The following is a 21,692-nucleotide window of genomic DNA, read 5'->3' on the forward strand; positions in this document are numbered from 1 at the left end:
CCAACCCCAACAAACTACAGTTCCTAGGATTCTTAAACTGCATGGTGTGCATACAACAGTTCGTATCTGTGTTAGGCTACAGTTTAGGTAAATGGCAAAATGCAAATTGGCACAAAATAAAAGAAAAGAACTTATGGCCATTCTGGTCCAGGGGTCAGCAACCTTTTTCAGCCATGGGCCAGTCCACTGTCCCTCAGACCTTGTGGGGGGTGGATTATATTTTTGGGGGGGGAATTAGGCTTGCCGATCAGAAGGTCGGTGGTTCGAATCCCCGTGACGGGGTGAGCTTCCATTGCTGGGTCTCTGCTCCTGCCAACCTAGCAGTTCGAAAGCACATCAAGTGCAAGTAGATAAATAGGTACCACTCTGGAGGGAAGGCAAACAGCGTTTCCGTGCGCTGCTCTGGTTCGCCAGAAGCGGCTTAGTCATGCTGGCCACATGACCCGGAAGCTGTCTGCAGATAAACGCCAGCTCCCTCAGCCTATAGAGCGAGATGAGTGCCGCAACCCCAGAGTCGGCCACGACTAGACCAAATGGTCAGGGGTTCCTTTACCTTTATGCCCCACAAATAACCCAGAGATGCATTTTAAATAAAAGCACACATTCTACTCATGTGAAAACACACTGATTCCCAGACCGTCCTTGGGCCAGATTGAGAAGGCGATTTTGGGCCGGATCCGGCCCCCGGGCCTTAGGTTGTCTACCCCTGCTCTAGTTGCTTCAAATGCCTTTTGGTTTGGGCCCACCGTTTCTGCGGTGGGAAGGGGTATGTGGGATGAAAAGGCCTTGCATTCTTATTATTTGGAACGCTTTAAAATCATAAGAGCTCTCCTCAGGCCTTTCAAAGACCACAGGAACGCTGGGCTCTCCCGATCTCTGGTCAAGCTAACCTGCCGAAATGCACAAACAAACATACCGAAACGACGCTTGCTTTAAATAACCAGCTAAAGTGGTGGGTGGGGTGGAGATAATAATGCATAACTACCTTCCGGAGGCGTAGAAAAGGGATTTAACCTTGGTAAAGTGCGTTCTGCGTGTGAATAGAAGCAATTAGGAGCACTAGGAAACCTACTTGGTTGTTAATGCAGTCATTGAAAAGCAGCTCAGTAAGCATGCAGTAGATGGGCCTCGAAGGCCAGCCTCCCTTTCAACTTCCTTCGCTGGAGGACCCTTCCCTCCCAAAGCATTTTATTGCCGAGAGAAATAACCCCGCTCCAACAAAGGCGGCGAAACGATTTCATTGCCCACACGGTCTCCTCCCGAGATGACGCACCACGGAGCTGGCAGTGGGCGCCATCGGAACCCGTCGTCCATCCAAATGGGGTTGTCGCCAGGACAAGGCCGCAGCCTATGTCAAGTGCGAAACGGGGGGAAATAAAATAAATAAAAGACGAGAGTTAATCTCCGGGAAACGCAGCGCTTAAGAGAAAGGAGCCGAGTTTGAAGCTGGCATGGCGCTCATGACTCTCTTTGAGTACAGCCAGCTTACTTGCTACTCCATTGACAGCTTGTCATTTCCTTCCATTAGGCCCAACCTGTAGCTAATTAGACGTACGGAAAGCTCGTTTGCGAGGCTCTCGTTTTGTTTCCCCGCAGAGTAAATCTCCTTCCTACGAGGCCAATGAATCCGAGCGAAAGGGGAATGACGACGCCCTCTGCTCATTTTCCTAACCAGGGCCTAATTCATTTCTAAAGAGATTGTGGGCGAGGGGGAACAACCTTTAGCGAAATCACACAGGAGTATAATTAGCACCGGTGAACAAAGGGTATTCAAGGGACAACCCCCAAGACCTTGGTGCGATGCAGAGGGAGGAAAATGCCACGTACAATGGCTGCCCAAGAACAAAAGGTTCTCCCCTTTAAAGACCGGTTTTGTGGGTCATACTCGCAGGCCGTTCCGGTGGGCCTGCAGGTAGCAGCTCCTCAAAAGAAACTCCTCGTTCCCAAAGCGCCCCAGACTCAGGTCAAGCAGGGACACGCCGGCTTGTCCATTAAATGGAAGCGTGTCGTTCTCTCAGAGGCAGAGGAGGACATCTAGCTACCACTTAGACGCCCACGGTCTTTGTCGAAATGCTTTTTCCACGCCGGGAGAAAGGAAAGGGGCCGGATGATGAAACACAGAGGCATTTTGCCAGACTCAAGGGGTGGAGGGAAATGGAGGCACTCAACGTCTGGGCAGGATTCTCGGGCCTTGTTGCCACACCTGTCTTTGAAGGAGCCAGGGCCTAAGTTAGAGGGCCTACTCAGAAGTCACATAGGTGATGTTTCCTCCATTGAGTGCTTGGGGTAGTAGCTGTTCCCTCCCTCCCCTATCTCCACAAGGCTCCTCAGGAAGAAGAGCCAAAGAGCCAGCGAGCTGCCCGCCATTTTGCTCCTCGTGTTGCAGCTGAGGTGACCTTTCTTCTTCCCTCAGCAGCCATCACAGGGCTGCATGAACCACCTTGCACTGAGGGAGGGAAAGAGAGAGGAAGAAGAGCCAACAAGCTGGTGAGCTGCCCGCCATTTTGCTCCTCGTGTTGCAGCTGAGGTGGCCTCTCTTCTTCCCTCAGCGGCCATAACAGGGCTGCATGAACCACCTTGCACTGAGGGAGGGAAAGAGAGAGGAAGAAGAGCCAACGAGCAGCCGAGCTGCCCACCATTTTGCTCCTCGTGTTGCAGCTGAGGTGGCCTCTCTTCTTCCCTCAGCGGCCATCTCAAGGCGACTTTGGTCCAGCTACACTTTCTCTGCCCTTCCCCTAAAACAGGTGGGGGATTGTGTGGTTGAGTTTTTCCAGCCTACAAGAAATCCCCCGAACATAGAAAACAAGCATGTCAAGGAAAGGAGAAAGAGCCATAAACAGAGCTAGCTTGCAGGATTTTTTATGGTCCAGCTTTCACTTCCATACATCACTACAGGGAAAACCATAGCTTTTACTATACGGACCTTTGTTGGCAAGGTGGGCCAAAGTTACCCCCCTTTTAATTTCCACTTCCAGGTTCAGTACGAGCAGCACCAAATAGCTGGATCTAGCCATCCTTTCTGTTTCCCATAATGCTTCCAGGCAGAGATGCATTGTGGGAAATTAAGACGCTTGAGCCAGACCCACCACAGGCAGGTAATTCCGCTTCTTGAGGAGTGAGACCACCAGAGCCCCTCAGACCTGGAGTCAACCTATTTCCGCGGGCCATTATGCAATGACGTTTTGTTGTTGTTGTTGTTGTTGTTGTTTAGTCGTTTCCGACTCTTCATGACCCCATGGGCCCATTACCTGGGTTCATTTCATTTTCCTCTTCCCTCCGCATTCTATGCCCCTTTTGTGCTCTCTTTCTCTCTTTCCCTTTTTATAAAATAAAAATCTGGTAAGCAAATTAAAGGGTCAAATACACAAACGTGTGTGTCCAGTTCTTCTGCAGGAAGTAATTATTAGCGACGTAAAGAAGCCACAGAGCAGTTTATTTCTCTCCAGCGAGGTGAGAGGTGGCAGCTGTTGCTAGGACTACCAGAGACCTTGTTCCAATTCTTATTACTGGCTGGAACCATCTCCACACTTTGCACATTTACGAACAGAGCTGGCTTAATCTCCCCAGCAGCAGAAATGCCAGGACTGAATGTGCAATGTGAGGAACACCGTGACACACACACACACACATATATATATACATATAAAAAACCATGCTTATTGAAAAAGAGTTGACAAACTGGAAAGAAGCAAAAATAGGCTCTGCAGAACAGCCATTGAAGGCTGTTGATATCATCTCAACAGATTTACCTTATTGAAAACAGTCCGAGTGAATGCGAGACTGAAGGGTTGTTGGCTGTTGGCACGCACTGAATAGCACAGCACATCTTTGAGCATGGAACGTGATGGAAGATTTCATGTTTGGAAAGGGGGAAAGCCCTGTGATTTTCAAGTCTTAAGACTGCAAGTCCAAGAACTGAGATTATTAAGAAAAATGCTAGAATTTTCTCCTTCAAGAAGGAGCAGATGTCTGAGAATGTTGGGCTTGGAAGGTTTCCTGCACATCCAAGATGAATTTTGGAACTTTCTTCCGCATGCCTCTCTTGGGCAAGGATGAATGTTGGCGTCCCTCAATGCAGCTGGGCCCAGCTCCATCCTCATTTAGAGATGCTCAGAACCTACCAGGCTCCATCGGGGAGATCTAAAGCTTCATCTCTCCCATTTCTAGACATTTTATGACTTCCACCTTATAAAATTACCTCTCTCCCAGCCTTAATAATAATAATAATAATAATAAATTTTATTTATATCCCGCCCTCCCCAGCCGAAGCCGGGCTCAGGGCGGCTAACAACACTAAAATAGTGCAACATTATAAAAACATCATAAGAATTAATTAAAATCAAAATTGATGGCAACCATAAACTAAAGTATTGTAAAGATTGCCAAAGGAGGGAGTCAGGCTGTGCCCTAACCAAAGGCCTGGTGGAACAGCTCTGTCATGCAGGCCCTGCGGAAAGATGTCAAGTCCTGCAGGGCCCTTGTCTCTTGTGACAGAGCGTTCCACCAGGTTGGAGCCGCAGCCGAAAAAGCCCTGGCTCTAGTTGAGGCCAGCCTAACCTCTCTGTGGCCTGGGACCTTCAAGATGTTTTTATTTGAGGACCGTAAGTTCCTCTGTGGGGCATACCAGGAGAGGCGGTCCCGTAGATACGAGGGTCCTAGGCCGTGTAGGGCTTTGAAGGTTAAAACTAGCACCTTAAACCTAATCCTGTACTCCACCGGGAGCCAGTGCAGCTGGTATAGCACCGGATGAATGTGATCCCGCAGCGAAGACCCCGTAAGGAGTCTCGCTGCGGCATTCTGCACCCGCTGGAGTTTCTGGGTCAGTCTCAAGGGCAGCCCCACGTAGAGCGAGTTACAATAATCCAGTCTGGAGGTGACCGTCGCGTGGATCACAGTGGCTAGGTCAGGGCGAGAGAGGTAAGGAGCCAACTGCTTAGCTTGGCGGAGATGAAAAAATGCCGCCTTTGTTATAGCTGCAATCTGCGCCTCCATGGAGAGGGAGGTATCGAAGATTACACCCAAACTCTTAACGGACGGTGCTGGCACTAATTGCATCCCTGCAAGAGATGGGAGTTGCCCCCTCAATCCCATATCGTCCCGTCCCAGCCAGAGGACCTCTGTCTTCGAAGGATTTAACTTCAACCGGCTCCCACGTAACCATCCAGCCACAGCTTCCAAGCATCTGATCAGTGTGTCTGGGGCCGAGTCAGGATGGCCATCCATCAACAGATAGAGTTGGGTGTCATCAGCATACTGATGGCAGCCCAGCCCAAAACTCCGGACAAGCTGGGCGAGGGGGCGCATAAAGATGTTAAAAAGCATCGGGGAGAGAATCGCACCCTGAGGCACTCCACACACCAAGGAGTGGCGGGATGACAGTTCCCCCCCAAGCGCCACCCTCTGTCCCCGACCAGAGAGAAACGAGCGCAGCCATTGAAGGACTGTGCCCTGGATCCCCACGTCGGCGAGGCGGTGGTCCAGAAGTTCGTGATCAACCATGTCGAAAGCTGCTGACAGATCTAGAAGAATCAGCAGCCCCGACCCGCCTCGATCCAGCTGTCTACGAAGATCATCTGTTAGGGCGACCAGAGCCGTCTCGGTCCCATGACCAGCGCGGAAGCCGGACTGGAATGGATCCAGAGCCGATGTTTCATCCAGAAACCTACCAAGCTGTTCAGCAACCGCTCTCTCAATCACCTTACCCAGGAATGGAAGATTCGAAACTGGGCGGTAATTGGATAGATCTAAGGGATCTAATGATGTTTTCTTTAAGAGCGGACGCACCACTGCCTCCTTCAGTTCCCCTGGGAATGTCCCGGTGCCAAGGGACAAATTGATGATATCCCCCAGGGGGGCCCGCACCTCGTCTGGGCACGCTCTAATCAGCCAAGACGGGCACGGGTCGAGAGGACAAGTGGTGGGCTTTCCAGCTCGGAGGAGTCTGTCCACATCGGCTGGGGATATCCGGTCAAAGTGGTCCAATACTGGACCCGAGGACAGTCGAGGGGCCTCCAGTTCCTTTATTGTATCCAAATTGGCAGGGAGGTCATGGCGGAGCGACAGGACCTTCTCCGCAAAAAAGCTCGCAAATGCCTCACAGCTGTGTGTCGAATTGTTATTTAAATTTGGCTGTCCTTCGAGGGACGTTAAATCCCTTCCCTTTTTCCTCCCCGTTATGTTGTGAAATTCCTCTTGAAAGAGTTTTGGGCAACACTGATGAAGGCAGATTAACCATTTTGCACCCAAATGATGAAACACTTGTGGAATGCTTTCCCCAGGAAGACTTGCCTGGTGCCTTCACTACATATCTTTAGGTGCCTGGTGAAAACATTCCTTCTCCTAGGCCTTTGGCCAATTAAACAATCTATGGCTTTTAAACTGGTGTGTGTGTGTGTGTGTGTGTGTGTGTGTGTGTGTGTGTTGTTTTTGTTTGTTATTATGGCATTTTTATATTGCCCTATGCTCTTCAGATGAAGGGCGGTATAAAAACTTAATAAAGAGTAACAACTCCATCACTGAATACGTATGACTGGAATAAATTTACTATCTTTCAGGTACCATAGGGAAATAGAAAACAGCCTCCCCCAACCTAGTGCCCTCCGGAGGGGCTCCTATCACCCCGGACTGCTAGCCATGCTGGCCAAGGCTGATGGGAATTGGAGGCCAACATTAGTCTGGGGAAGAGTGGTTCTGTGCTATACATATAAAGAAGTATCATACCACTTTAAACAGCCAGGGCTTCCTCCAAAGACTCCTGGGGACTGAGCCATTGGGAACAGAGGCGTACCTAGGCTCCCTTGCAACCTTAGCAACAGAGGTGCCGACTTGGGCCTCAGATTATGGGTGCCCAATGGCACCCACGACGTGACGTCATGTCAGTGTTACATCATAGCATCACGTTACATTGGCCAACTGGAACAACCTGGAAGTTGCAGCAGATCCCTGCGGTGTGAGTGCCCTGGCTCTAGAGTTGGCACCAGTGCTCAGCAAGAGCTGCAACAGTGCCTCCAAAGTTGGGAGAGACCATGGACATGAAACTAATAACGTTTGGACAAAAGAAGAATGGCAGACGAAATTAATGGACTATGCAGAATTGGACAAAATGACAGGAAGGATTCGAAACCTGCGGGACCAGAGATTTACAGAAGATTGGAAGAAGTATATGAATTACTTGAAGAGCAACTGTAATAAACAAATTACGCTACCTAGGACTGCAAGAAATTTTCTAAGGAGAAATATACAAAGTCTTACAAAGTAGGTAACACTTCACGGCCCTTCACGGCCTAGGACCCTCATACCTACGGGACCGCCTCTCCCGGTATGCCCCACGGAGAGCCTCAAGATCCATAAATAGCAACACCCTAGTGGTCCCGGGCCCTAAGGAAGTTAGATTAGCTTCAGCCAGAGCCAGGGCCTTTTCAACACTGGCTCCGGCCTGGTGGAACGCTCTGTCTCATGAGACCAGGGCCCTGCAGGATCTGATTTATTTCCGCAGGGCCTGTAAGATAGAGGTGTTCTGCCTGGCCTTTGGCTTGGAGCCAATTTGATTCCCTCCCCCCTTTCTTTTTCCTTTTTTCCTTTCTCCTCCTGTGACGAGGCTGCATTTTAATATTTTAACGTTTCAATATTTTAATGTATTTTAATCTTGTTTTTAAGTTGTATTCATTCAACTTGTTTTTATTATTGCTTACTAGCTGCCCTGAGCCCGGCCTTGGCTGGGGAGGGCGGGGTGTAAATAAAAATTATTATTATTATTATTATTAAGTAGAAAAAGATAGAGATATTGGTTATGAGTTTGAAATGTAATAGGGAAAAGAAGAAATGCATACTAAGAGATTAGACTGGAAAATTTTCAGACAGGATTGATGGAAGTCAAAAAATATGGAATAAGATGTAAAAGTATGTTTAATTACTGTTGAAAATGATATGTTAAAAAACTAATCAATTTTTATTTTTAAAAAAGAAGCTAAAAACTAAAAAGGAACTAAAAATCGCCTTTCTTGCTCTGCCAGTTGACTTCCTCCACAGCTACTAGGGTTGAGTCTGCTCTTGTCTTCCTCCGTCTCCATCTTCTCCACCACCAGCAGCCAGACCACCTGCCTGCCTCCGCTTTGCTGCTTTCCCTTCTGCCTCCTCCCTCCCTCATCCTCCTACAAGTCTCACCTGCTTTTTCTTCCCTCTAAACTCACACTTCCTAACTGGGAAAGGAGCCCCCAAAGGCTGTTGCAACGGCCCATGCCAGCGATCAGGTGCTGTGTGCTGAGCTGTGATCCATCGCCAGGTTTATATACCGGCTGTTGTTCCAGAAAAGGTCGGTGACATGAAGCTTTTTCTCTTCTCTCGTGGCTTTAATGGCTTTTAATAATATCGGGGAGCCTTGCGACTCACCTTTTACCTGCTGGTTTGATTGCAGCTTTAATTGTTGCCTGCCTCCATTGCTTCATTTGCTGGTAGTTAATTGTATTTTGGTCTCCTATAGCATAAGCTGCTTTTAAGGCCACTTTGGGGAAAGGAGGGATGACATAAACACACACATACGGATGATTAGGGAAGTCATGGGAAGTTGATGCCATGTAACAAAGCAAGGAGCTTTGCACTTAATTTTGCACGCCTGGGTATTTGTATTGTTTTGTGGTTCTGATGTTCCAATTGTTTTTCTTGCTTTCTACCTGCTGAAAAGTTGAATTAAAAAATAAAAAAAATAAAAAGGACCTTAATGGATAGCAGGTATCCATTATGCACCTTGTGAAGCAATTCAGTGGGATAACTGGTACGATTTAAAAACCATGCAACATGTAGATCTGCTCTGCAGTAATGGTTGTGTTATATATAGTATTTGTACTGATCTGTCATCATACCATAGTAACAGTCTGAGCCACTAGGGGGCACAAGAGGCACATGAACTAAGCTGAAGCTTGGAATCCACCCTGTCCATATAGGTCACCTCATGAAGAGGATGGTGGGAGGGGCAAGTGCCTGCTAGCTCTGTTGGTAGAGCATGAGACTCTTAATCTCAAGGTTGTGGGTTCGAGTCTCACAAGGGGCAAGATTCCTGAGAAGATAAAGAGTGGCCTTGGGGAGGAAAACTGAAGCATGGAGAAGGCAGTTGTAGTTGCGACGGAGGAAACCTTAGGGGAGGGAAACTGAAGTTGTGGTCCTAGAGAAAAGAAGACTGTGGCAGGAAGAGGGTAGCACTCCCCGCCCCCCAGTGCATATGTGTGTGACTATAAGGAAAAGCGCCACAACGGCTGATCAGATTGGATGGGGGGGACTGAATAACGGAATGAAACTCAGGCAGGAGACACATTGGCAGCAAACCAGTTCCATTGACCTTTGGAGTATGTGTCCTACAAAGTGGCTTGGGAGCCTGGTTTTCCCCTCTTCTCCACACCAGGTCACATCTTGATGCTGTAATGCTCAAGACATGAGCATGCATGTTCAAACTGGACCCTCCCTGCCCGCAGACTGTCTCGCCAGAGTGATGCATGCTCTGGTTATCTCCCGCTTGGACTACTGCAATGCGCTCTACGTGGGGCTACCTTTGAAGGTGACCCAGAAACTACAACTAATCCAGAATGCAGCAGCGAGACTGGAGACTGGGAGTGGCCACCAAAACCATACAACACCGGTCTTGAAAGACCTACAATTCAAAGTGTCAGTGCTGACCTTGAAAGCCCTAAACGGCCTCGGCCCAGTATACCTGAAGGAGCATCTCCACCCCCATCGTTCTGCCAGGACACTGAGGTCCAGAGCCAAGGGCCTTCTGGCGGTTCCCTCACTGCAAGAAGTGAGGCTACAGGGAACCAGGCAGAGGGCCTTCTCGGTAGTGGCACCCGCCTTGTGGAACACCCTCCCATCAGATGTCAAGGAAATAAACAACTATCTGACTCTTAGAAAACATCCGAAGGCAGCCTTGTTTAGGGAAGTTTTTAATGTTTAATGCTGTATTGTGTTTTTAATATTAGGTTGGGAGCTGCCCAGAGTGGCTGGGGAAACCCAGCCAGATGGCCACTGGTATACATAATAGTTTTTTGTTTGCTTGTTTGTTTGACTGATTGTTTTTTAGCCTACTACTGTAGCAGCAGCAGCCTTCTATCTTATTTGCTTTTGAAGATGACACAAGTCAGATGGTTGGGACAAATGCACACCACCCCCATAGGAAAGTTATGCTCTGCTCACTGCATCATTCTAGTTGAAGCCTGGAAATTTACTGCATCAAGGCTTTAAAATAATACAGTACTGCAAGGGTTAATGTATCCAGTTGTAGTCATGCTCAGAGTGGGTCCATTGAAGTTAATGGACATGACTAATTTAATATATATAGGTTCATTAGTTTCAGTGGGTCTACTCTGAGTAGAAATTAATTGGACACAGCTCCAACGATTGTTTCCAACCAGTCTTCCTCAGCCCTCTTACTGGCTATGATGGCTCAGGCCGATGGGAGTTGTAGTTCAAAACACCAGGAGAGACCCAAGTTGGGGAAGGATGATATACCGGTAGATAAGGGTCCAAGAGAGAATTTCAGGGTAATAATTCTGCTATCTATCTATCTATCTATCTATCTATCTATATGGTATCCGATGATTTTCTGATTCAGATTTGCTTTGACGAACTACCAGAAATACTCTTTTGAGTCAGGCACACAAGACATAGAATCATAGGCTTAATCATTATTTTTAACAGGTTAAAAATACAGGTCACAAGAAAATAGGAAAACAGAGTTTAAAAAAAAACTGTCGAAGATGACATAAGAAAAATAGCATGTATATATTTTATATATAAAAATCTACAGTATTTACTAGTCTCAATACATATTTTAGGAGCAGCTTTCTCTCCGCTGCTTAGCATCAAGTAAATTGTACAGCTCGCTTTTTTATTATATTTATTATTAATCACAAAGCCATGGTTTAAAACTCTGAGATTATTACACAGCCACATTATTATATACATACATTTCTACGCGGCAGTTAAGTAAATTGGAACCACAAAGTACTGTTTGTCAGTTTAAAGCCTTCTTCTCCCCCTTCCTCAACGCAGTACTAAGTAGCTACTTCGCTGCGTTCTGCAGGGTTATTTTATTTTATTAAAAGTCATTTGCCAAGTTAATTAAAAATTACATCAGATTCAGTATATACACACACAAAATGTCCATCATGTTGGCTAAATGTTGCTTTTCCCCCTCCTTTTCTTTTCAAAGACTTCGGTACCGTCAACACATTAGCAGCGCCAACCTGCAGCGAGCATAGGCACAATAGCACATTGCTGGGGGGGGGGGGAAGCTTGAGCAACTCATGACCCACCAGCCCAATAAATATACATGGGGACCCAGACAGGGCACAATAATCCTCCTGGGTTTCTTCTGCGGCCCGCCTGGGCCTGCAGAATTAGAGAAGCTGATAATCACCTGGGCAGGCTGTGTTTAGCCTTATGGGTCACAAGTTGTACAAACCCAATTTAGAAAAAAAGTGGGGAGGGAATAACAACACACTTGTACTTCTAAGTCTGGCTTCCTCAGCCTCGGCTCTCCAGATGTTTTTGGCCTACAACTCCCATGATCCCTAGCTAGCAGGACCAGCGGCCAGGGATGATGGGGACTGTAGTCTCAAAACATCTGGAGGGCCGAGGTTGAGGAAGCCTGGTCTAAGTCTTCGCCATCAGTGCAGCCAGATAAACCTTCGTGGAAAAAACCTCGTGGATAAAGAAAGAGAGGACCTAATCTTTTGAAACCTGGAGATGACCAGTGTTTTGTTTGTTTTCAACCAGAACAGAATACTCTAAAATACTTCCATCCAACATTTTAGCCAGATGTGGGGAGAATCGTAAGCCAGGGAGTTTGGTTCCAGAGCTTGGGTCAAACTGTATGGCAGCCATACAGGGGAAGGGAGGGGAATGGCAAAAAGGAGACATGTGTGCACATCTTTCAACCACTGAGGGATCAGAGGGGCTGGAGGCATTTGTTGGATCGGCTTTGGGTCTCTTCCAGGTTCATCATTGCTCTTGTGTCTGTGGGCAGTAGTGAAGCATGCAGTCAACTCCATGGTTTAGTGTGTGAGAGGACAGAGCCTCCAGAGTGCAGACATAGCTGAATAGGTCAGCTCAAAAATGGGATTTGGCCAGGGGTGATTGGACTCCGGCTCCCATGAGCCTCAGCCCAGCTGTCCACAACATCTGGAGGACCCTAGGCTGGCTACCTCTGGATTAGGCCATGGGCACTGGCCCCCTTGCTTCAACTTATGACCAAAACAGACGGGGCAGATCTGTGTTCAGAAATCCCAATTAAAAAACAAAACATCTCAGCATAGCCTAAGGACACACGTGTGAATTGAATCAGAACAGCCACGCTGAGGAGGGTGTGTATGGTACTTCCCACCGCCACTGTTATCCTAATCAAAACCGCAATTAGCTCTGCTTGGGGAAAAGGACAGGCTTAGCACAGGTTCAGATCTCTGGTTATCTCAAGATGTGAGCATGTGAAGCACTGGGACAGTAGCGGCTTCGCATGCACTGCTGCCCATTCCTGGACATTTGAGCCGAGCAGGACAGCTGCTGCTCAGACAGGACTGACTCCATGTGCACTTCACCCAAATCAGTGGGATACAGTCCCCCATAGATATTCTGCCGGCCTGCTCTCTTCCAGCCACCCTACAAGATTTTCTCCCCCTCTATCAAAGCAAAATGGGAGTGGAGGGAGAAAGCAACATACATACCCACCCACCCACCCACCCAAGGTTGCAGGCCCTGATTGCAAAGCATTTTGCTACAATGAATTTGCTGGCTTCCGATTAACAATGAGGGAGCACTTCGGCATTAGACTTTATACCTACAATCATCTCTTAAGGGCCTAATGGTACAGCAGCGCTAGCCCAATCAAGGGCATAAAAGTCTATTGCTCTCAAGAAAAACAAGACGCTCAAGCACATTGTGGGAATTGACAAGGAAGCAAAGGAGCGAGGGGGTGCCAGAAACACAGGAATACAAATTGAGGTGGGGTGGGGTGGGGAACAGCTCAAACGTTTCCGAGACCATCACAAAACCCTGCTGGGATATGAACCGGCCACCTTTGGTGCCGATGTTCCCAAATCATAACTGCGCATTTCTGTCTTTACAAAGGGCAGGCTATGATTTGAACGTGGAAGATTAGTGTTTCGAAGTGCACCTGAGACGGGCTACGAAACAGGCCTGCACAGCTTGCAGCTCACCAAGTCAAATTCAACCCTCCAAAGGCTCAAGGAGCCCATTGTTTACAGCAACTTGCTGGGACAGCAAGAACACGGTGCAATGTGGGCGTTGGTGTGGGTGAAAGGAGAAGGAAGGAGAAAGCAGGTGCCTGGTAGGCTACAATCTACAGCCCGTATGCTGCCTTGACTTTGGTGGATCACCAGTTATGGAGGTATATATTTTTTTGCAGCCCACCAGAAACACCCTCTGGTTAAGCCACAGTGAAAATTAATAGGCATTCCTGGCAGACTGTGCTGTGCCTGTGGTACACTCAAAAGAACACTGGATGTGATGGGCAGCCCCGGTGCCAGACACAAAAGGCAACATCAATGGTGTACGCAACAAAGAGCGATAAAAGCATCTTGGTTTCTCAGAGTTGGTTCTGAAAAGACAAAACTCTTATTATTACAGGAATAGCCGATGCTTTTCAAGGGATCAAAACCTCTTTGTCGGGGCTGATGAAGGGAAATGCCATCTCTAGGAAAGAGTGGCGCTTAAAAGACGCCTTTTAATCTTTCCGTTAAACACTGTTCGTGTTGCACTTTTGTGTATTTACAGAGAGCCCTGAAATGCAACCACCATGGTCAAAAGCAACTCGTTTAATGAACCCATTAAACAAAAGTTGCTTTCTGGCTGCATTTCAGGTAGCCCTCTGTGGGTGTACAGAACATTAGTGCGACGCAGGAGAAGGATACCACATCGCAGCATGCTCACTCCCACCTGCAGCTGACATGCTGGCTTTCGTGCTTGCATCAGGTTGCACACACACAGTGCCTGGCCCACGTGGACCCGAAGCACGTGCTCTGCGAGCCATCAGATTTGAAGGGGACAGATCCTAGGGTTTGGACCAACATACATTGGACTCCATGAAACATGAAATCCAGCCCTGACAAGGCAGGCAAGAGTGGCGTGGACCAGCACAAACCCATCATTTGCCAAGCATGAATTCCAAATATCTGTGCAGGCCTTCTATAGTTACTGACACTCACGGTATATTAGCAGTTCTGTGTGTGAATGATGCACATACTGTATTTGATTGCACCTCTGCCCTCCCCTCCATCAAAACACACATTTGAGATTTAAAAATGAAGACCTAATGCACTGCAGAACTGCCTTTGGATATGCAATTGTGGGTGGCGGGCTCAAATACCATCAACATCCTAGACACATGCTACAATTCGCAGACAGTCCTGATAGAATAAGCACCATTTATTGGCTGTATCAGAATGCCTTTGCTTTGGGTGTCAAACCTTCTCCTTTCTATGTGAGCCATAGGCAGTAGCATCTCTGCTCTGGATAACCCAGAATGCTCACTCCTGGCTTACTGAGACAATGTATAGAAGAACGTCAAGAAACCCCCATCCCAAGTGAATGGGGTGGTTTATAAATTAAGTTAACCAAAAAAAAAAAAAAAAAAAAGGAAAAAAAGTACTTTGTGGATGCAGTCCATGAATACACACGCCTCCATTTTAGACACTGTAATTCTGTTGCCACACGTGAACACACAATCAATTGTAGTGTCAGGTCAAAAAGCAGCTTACTGAGGTTTTAGGCAACAAGGTCATTTGCTCAATTAGCTACACGAACGTAACAAACAACCGCCATGGTCGTCACGCTGAACATACAAACCTATTGCTATGTTTATGAGAATCCAACCTTTCCGTCCGTTTTCAATGCTCACTTTCAGCTTTCGTCAACATTTAACAGAGCTGTGAAATAGTGTCAGTTTGCATATGCCTTTATCTGAATTGTCCTGTATGAAGATCATGAATCTTGGATGACCACCAACCCCAGACGTGCAACCATTGCATGCTCCTCCCCTGGTCTTTCAGGTGAGCACGTGTCGTTTCTCAAAGCAGGACTGATTCATGCATGGACAACCCGTCAGTCTGGTGTCTGTAGTGGTGCGCAGGGCTTGGGGAACTAGGATACTGGTAGTGTGGCAAGCCGAGCTCTTCAGAGGGTGGGGAAGTCCTGTATCTTATAGGGCTATCCACTGAAATGGTGGAGAGATTATGTTCTTTAACAGGTGTCGATTGAAAAGGCGGGTATCTCCTCAAGTTAGCCAAGTGGCTTCGGCTGCCATCTTGGCTCCAGGACTGCGTGTAAGAATCAGGCCACTTTCGACTGTCTGGCAAATAATCTGCTGGGGGGATTACAAATCTGGTGGCGTTGGGCGACTTAGGTTTGCTTGCATAAGTTTCAACTGGGAGGACTTCGATTCGACTAGAAGGAGTCACGACCACATGCTGGTGGTTGACAGCGTAATTTCTATGTGGTCTATCAGTAAACATCTCTGTTGGAAGTTCAGGGATGTAGGGCCGGCTGGGAGAGCCGGTTCGATTCCCGTAATTATACTGTGTGGCTACGAAGCTGGAATGAACCATGTTGGTAACATGCTTTGGGGAGTTTCCATGGTAAACAGGTGGGTTACTGTAAGATGGTGGCGGCGGCTTGAAGTTATGTCCAATATCTGCCCCATCAGACTGGGAAGAGAATCTAGGGGCTCTTGGTTGTGAGCTGAAGGCATAACTGTTGGATATTTTTGGTGGACTAGATGTTTTCTCTGTCGACTTCCTTGAACCGAGGGAGTAAGCTGTGTTCCTCGGACTTTGCAGCATTGCCCTTTCTAGCACCTCTTCGACAGAATTGTCGTTCTCTGGGTCACCACCAGGCACATTGTCATACTGCGACGCATTTGACTCTCGCTTACCCTCATCGACATCCAAAGCCCTGATCTTTTGCTTCACGTTGAATGCCTGTCCCTCAGGCCCAGGACTCGGTGGCATTCCCGAACTGGCATGGTTTGCAGATCGAATCTTGATCTCCATGGTCAGCTTTGCAGTCTTTTCGATGATTTTGACATCCGAAGGCTTAATCCACCTGGGCACAAATTCCTTTCCTGTATTTAAAGTAGCATTGGAATTTTGGTTAGCAGATGCATTATAATTTTGCTTGGAGTCAGACTCTGGCTGAACTTCAGGTTTTTTCCTGGGGCTCTCCAAGTCATGCTTTAGCAACCCACTCCGCACATTAGCCGTCGCGGGCTTTTGCTGTCTCCTTTCCAGCGAATCCTTTCTCCTCCGGTGGCCTGGCGAGCTTTCCTGGCCTCTCTCTATGGATGCTCTGCGTCCTCCCCTCTGGCTAGCCCGGCCATTACTTGCTGCACTAGTGCCGCTCTGCCCATTGACCAGATGAGTAAGATTAAGCATGGCAGGCTGAGATTCGGGTGGAACTTTCCCCAACTTCTTTGGAAGTTCGTCATCTTTACCTATAAGAATAGACACCAAAATAAGCATTACATATATAAACTAAACTCTTGCCATGGATCCCTCCCTGTGGCAAAGGAAGTTAATTGGTTCCCCGCCTCTACCCGCTCTTCTCCCAAAGAACACATGTCAATGTATGAATTACATAAAGCAACAAGAACAGAGGGTTCACATCTGAAATCAAGTCTTAAGAGGTTGGCGATTGTGGCAGATTTAGCCTTCTGTCCTATACATGAACTCTCTAACAGTAATAGGAACTGCCAGTGGTCAGCCAGTTTGATACCAAAAGCATGCAAGATATTGAGGCATGCAAGAACTGTCTTACTAACACAAATCAAATTTGGAAACTAATTTTCTGACCTCGAATGGTCTTGACTATAAAGGCACAATAGTCTAAGCTGTGCTTTTCCTGAAACTGCAGCAGTTCACGGTCTTAATTTTAGATGACAACACAGCCTTCCTTTTGAGTCTCAGGTGATTAGGACTTTGGGGGGGGGGGAAACTCTCCACCTCGTGTGAGTCTTGCATATGTGTACAAAGCAGAGAGAAACTCAATGAACTGAGTTGTACCACAGTTACTCAAAAATGTCCCCTCCCTTTCTGAATTAAACCTCTGTTCTCTCTGCTTTCTGAAGAGGAGGGTGGATTTAGAACCTTGCAACCGGGAAGACGCCACGTTCCAAATAAATGTGCCCTCCATACATTTGGTACTTTCTTCCTGCAACATGAGAAGGGGCATGTGCACATGCACCAGTCATTCAAGTCAGAGCAGGGCTGGGAAACCCATTTTGGGCTTCGCCAGAATGGCCAGTAGTACACCACTAAAAACACATAGAAGGGACCCCAAGGGTTATAGAGTCCAACTCCCTGCACTTCCTCATTTTTTATATATTGGTTCAATGAATAGGGTTATGTTCTGTATTTAAGGAAAAAACTTTTGAAATGTACGTAGGTTGATTAATAAGGCGGCTTTATTCTTTTTAATTTAGTACACTTAAGGTCTCTTAATTACCACTAAGCTTTCAAGAAACCCCAGTGAGAATACTATAGACATTTTTATTGAATTCTTTGTTGCTTTGAAGATTACTCTCTGTAATCTCTCTCTCACAGACACAAGTCAGAGGGAGAGGGAATGTGTTCGCCCCCGGTATGAGTGGCTTAAAACTGTTTAGATGTTGTAGGCTAACACCTGAAGATCTGAAAGGTGGGGGGGGGTGATATGACAATGACCCTAAACTGCCACACTAGTTCTCCAGTCGAGAGCCTGGGGTTACAAATGAAGAATTAGCAGGGGCACTAACGGGGGGGGGGGAGGGAACATTCCAAGGTCGCAACTGTTGATTGCCAAGACCAAAGCCATGCACAAGCAGGGCTCGTGGGTTTCTATCAGATGTGGAAAATAATTGGAAGGAAAGCACATTGGCAACAAAAGCAAAAAGAGAGGAGAAGGGATGAATAGAGCCACAGCTTTAGATCCCAGTCACGTGGCCTCGGCATAAGGCAGATGAACTCTCACTCCAGGCTCAATGTCAAAAAAGAGGCATGAAACAACACAAAGTATACAGCTTGCTTAGATCTCCCAACATCATTCAGGCCCCTGACTTTTAAGCTGGCCGTATAATCGACAAGGATCTATGGACCGAAACACAAAGTACGGCCATCTTGTCACTAAAGCCCTGTTTCTCCTTTGCAAAGTGGCACCTGGAGAGGGCAGGGTGGAAGTGGAAAGGGGGCACTCAGCCCTTTGCCCCCGCCATGAGAAGGTAAGAAGAACCTGCTTGTTCAGGCCAATGCCCAATCTAGCCCAGGATTTTCTTCCCACGGTGGCCAACCAGATGCCTGTGGGATGCCTGCAAGCTGGGCATGAATGCAATAGCACTCTGCCCACCTACGATTGCCAGCAAATGGAGGCATAATGAATAGACAGTGGAGGGAGAAGGTGGCCATCATTACCGGTAGCATCTAATAGCCCGGCCTTCCATGAATTTGTCTTTTAAAGCCATCCAAGCTGATGGGTCGTCACTGCCTACTGAAGTGGCAAGTTACCGTATTTTTTGCTCTACAAGACTCACTTTTTCCCTCCTAAAAAATAAAGGGAAATGTGTGCGCGCCTTATGGAGCGAATGCAGGCTGCGCAGCTATCCCAGAAGCCAGAAAAGCAAGAGGGATCGCTGCTTTCGCTGCGCAGCAATCCCTCTTGTTGTTCTGGCTTCTGAGATTCAGAATATTTTTTTTCTTGTTTTCCTCCTCCAAAAACTAGGTGTGTCTTATGGTCTGGTGCATCTTATAGAGCGAAAAATATGGTATATTGTTTAACTATGAGCTGTGTGAGAAAGTACTTTTTTAAAAATCTGCCCTGAATCTGCTAACATACAGCTTTTCTCTTATCTACTTTCTCCATGCTATGCATAATTTTATAACCACCTATCATGTCACCTCTTACTTGCCTTTTCTGCAAACCAAGAAGTCCCAGATGCTACAACCTTTCCTCATAGTAAGTCATTTCCCACTACAAATATCCTCCCCGGATGCTTTTCTATTGCTGCTGAAGCGGCAAGCCTGTTTATACTCTGCAAAGACAGGTCTGACACACAGCTTGGAGAAAACTGCAGGAGGAAAGTGGCTGGTGAGGAAAGGTTAAGCATCCCCTTCCTTCATCTGCCACTATGCATCAGATGCTCAGCTCCTAATGCGATTTTATTTTTCTGGATGTCCATTGTTGTAGAATCATAGAATGGTAGAGTTTGAAGGGACTCTAAGAGTAATCTTGTCCAACCCCCAGCAAAGCAAGAATCACCCTGAAAGATGGCCATTCAACTTCTGTTTAAAAACCTCCTATGAAGGAGAGTCTGCTGCCTTCTGAGGGAGTCCATTCCATTGCAAAGCAGCAATAACCCCCAGAAAGGTCTTCCGTAGTCGGACTTTCCTTTCTTGTAGTTTGAATCCATTAGCTCAGATCCTATCCTCTGGAGCAGCAGAAAGCAAGCTTGCTCCATCATCCACGGTGACAGCCCTTCAGATATTTGAAGATGGCCGTCATATCACCACAGCCTTCTCTGGGCCAAACATTCCCAACTCCCTCAACCGTTCCTCATAAGGCTTTGGTTCCAGACCTTAATCATATCGGTCACCCTCCTCTGCACACATTCCAGCTTGTCAATATCCTTCTTAAACTGTGGTGCCCAGGACTGGACATAGTATTCCAGGTGGGGTCTGACCAAGGCAGAACAGAGTGATTTCCCTTGATCTGGACACTATACTTCTGTTGATGCAGCCTAGAATTGCATTAGCTTTTTTGTTGCTGCATCACACTGCTGATTCACACTAAAGTTTGTGGCCTACTAAGACCTAGATCTTTTTCACATGTACTACTGGCAAGCTAGTATATATTTGTGCATCTGGTTATTCCTACCCTAAGTGTAGAATCTGACATTTGTCCCTATTGAAATTCATTTTGTTAGTTTTGTTGCTGACATGGTCTTGGGTTAGGTGAATCTTAAATTAAGAACTGGCCTGAAAGTTGAACATCACTGTCATCTCAGGTGCTTCTCGTCGGGGTACTGTGCATGTGTTCTGCCTGCTTAATGCTTGGAATGGTTCCCTTGAAATCAGCAGAGTTTCCTTCCATGAAAATATGATTACGATTATGGTGTGAGGCTGCGCTCACATTATGTGTTTTGTGCCGTACCAGGTGGCCAATTTGCTATCCTATCATTATGGCAGGGTTCATTTAAACACAAAGAGATCTATGCTCATAACGTCTCTCTTTTCTTGCTTTAAGGCTGCTGCAGGCTTGAGATGAAACCTGGAGAAACCAGACCTGAAGTGCAGCATGCAGGAAGCACTCTTCTGTTGAACTGGAAAAAGGCAGGCCATCAGTCCTTAAACCAGTCCAATCTAGAAGCATCACAACATCTTCCAAGCAGAGTGGTCGATGTTGTACATACCTATACATACCTTCTGTGTTCAAGGAAGACACCAAGGACTAGCAGACAGAGCCCATGGTTATTCCTAAGCTCAACCCCATGGGGTTCTCAAGTTTACTCCTAGAATCATTGATCCATTCCACACAGAACATGCAGTCGGCATATGAATCCGAGAGAAAGGAAAATGCAAGCAAATCTAACAGTCCAGGTAAGTAGCCAGGAGCATTTGCATAAGACAACCAGGGCTTATAAAGCACCAAATTGGAATTGTGTTGTGGGGGGAGGAGATGTTTTCCAGTTTAGGAAAGCTGGTCAGGTCCCTTCTAGCAACCAAGTTGCACCCCACTGCCACCCTTGCTCACGCCAACCTAATTTCATGTATTGGAGGTGTCAGGAAGAACTCAACTCCAACGACCAGTTGCCCTAGGACTGCAGAAGCAAAGCAAAGCAAAGCACAGTTTTATTTGTACCACCGCTCAGAGGAACAAGGGCTGCTGGGGAGCTTTCGGCATTGTTTTAATAATGTGTTGTATGCTGCCTAGAAGATGGGAGTATACACATTTTTAAAAATACATAAATAAACTTGAAAAGGTTCACCACCTTCACTGCCAGCACATCTTTTTTGTTGGGTATATATTAGGCAAAACATTATACATATACAGAATATATATTATACATATACAGAAGGGACGTGGGTGGCGCTGTGGGTTAAACCACAGAGCCTAGGGCTTGCTGATCAGAATCCCTGCGATGGGGTGAGCTCTCGTTGCTTGGTCCCTGCTCCTGCCAACCTAGCAGTTTGAAAGCACATCAAAAGTGCAAGTAGATAAATAGGTACTGCTCCAGCGGGAAGGTAAATGGCATTTTTGTGCGCTGCTCTGGTTCGCCAGAAGTGGCTTAGTCATGCTCCCTCAGCCAATAAAGCAAGATGAGTGCTGCAACCCCAGAGTCGTCCACAACTGGACCTAACGGTCAGGGGCCCCTTTACCTTTAATGACACCTTTCCCACTTTGGAAAATTTTTCTAGCCTTCCCCAATCAGCTGATGTCCACTGGTTGTTGGGATTCCAACTCCCACCAGCCCCTGCCAGCCTGGACTATGGTCAGGGATGATAGAGAGTTGTAGTCAAACAGCAATTAGAAGACACTAGGTTAGATAAAATGTGATCTAGCCACTTGGAAGCTATTCTTCGTGATAGGCAACCAGACAATTGGGTTTCTAAAACCCTGTTTTACAATAAGTTGTTAGTCACGCTTGCTACAATCCAAAAGTCCTGCAT

General features: G+C 47.0%; 1 protein-coding gene and 1 long non-coding RNA gene across 10 annotated transcripts in view; both read right to left on the bottom strand.

The window, feature by feature from the left end:
• Positions 1-10,655: 10,655 nt before the first annotated feature.
• The window catches only part of USP6NL (USP6 N-terminal like), a 133,316-nt gene continuing 122,279 nt past the window's right edge, over positions 10,656-21,692 (bottom strand). For all 9 annotated transcript variants that reach the window (XM_083461101.1, XM_083461104.1, XM_083461102.1 and 6 more), the window contains one exon: positions 10,656-16,489. In XM_083461101.1, the coding sequence (XP_083317227.1) occupies positions 15,069-16,489 (1,421 nt within the window). In that variant the 3' untranslated portion in view covers positions 10,656-15,068. The remainder of the gene's footprint in view (positions 16,490-21,692) is intronic.
• Positions 17,555-21,053, bottom strand: LOC310687097. The gene is made up of 2 exons (XR_014516216.1): positions 18,924-21,053; positions 17,555-18,544 (listed from the first exon to the last, which is right to left on the bottom strand). It is a non-coding gene; the product is annotated as an uncharacterized lncRNA (long non-coding RNA).

Source organism: Podarcis liolepis, assembly GCF_965112155.1.
Source record: "Podarcis liolepis genome assembly, chromosome: 10".
In the NCBI taxonomy this organism is placed as follows: domain Eukaryota; kingdom Metazoa; phylum Chordata; class Lepidosauria; order Squamata; family Lacertidae; genus Podarcis; species Podarcis liolepis.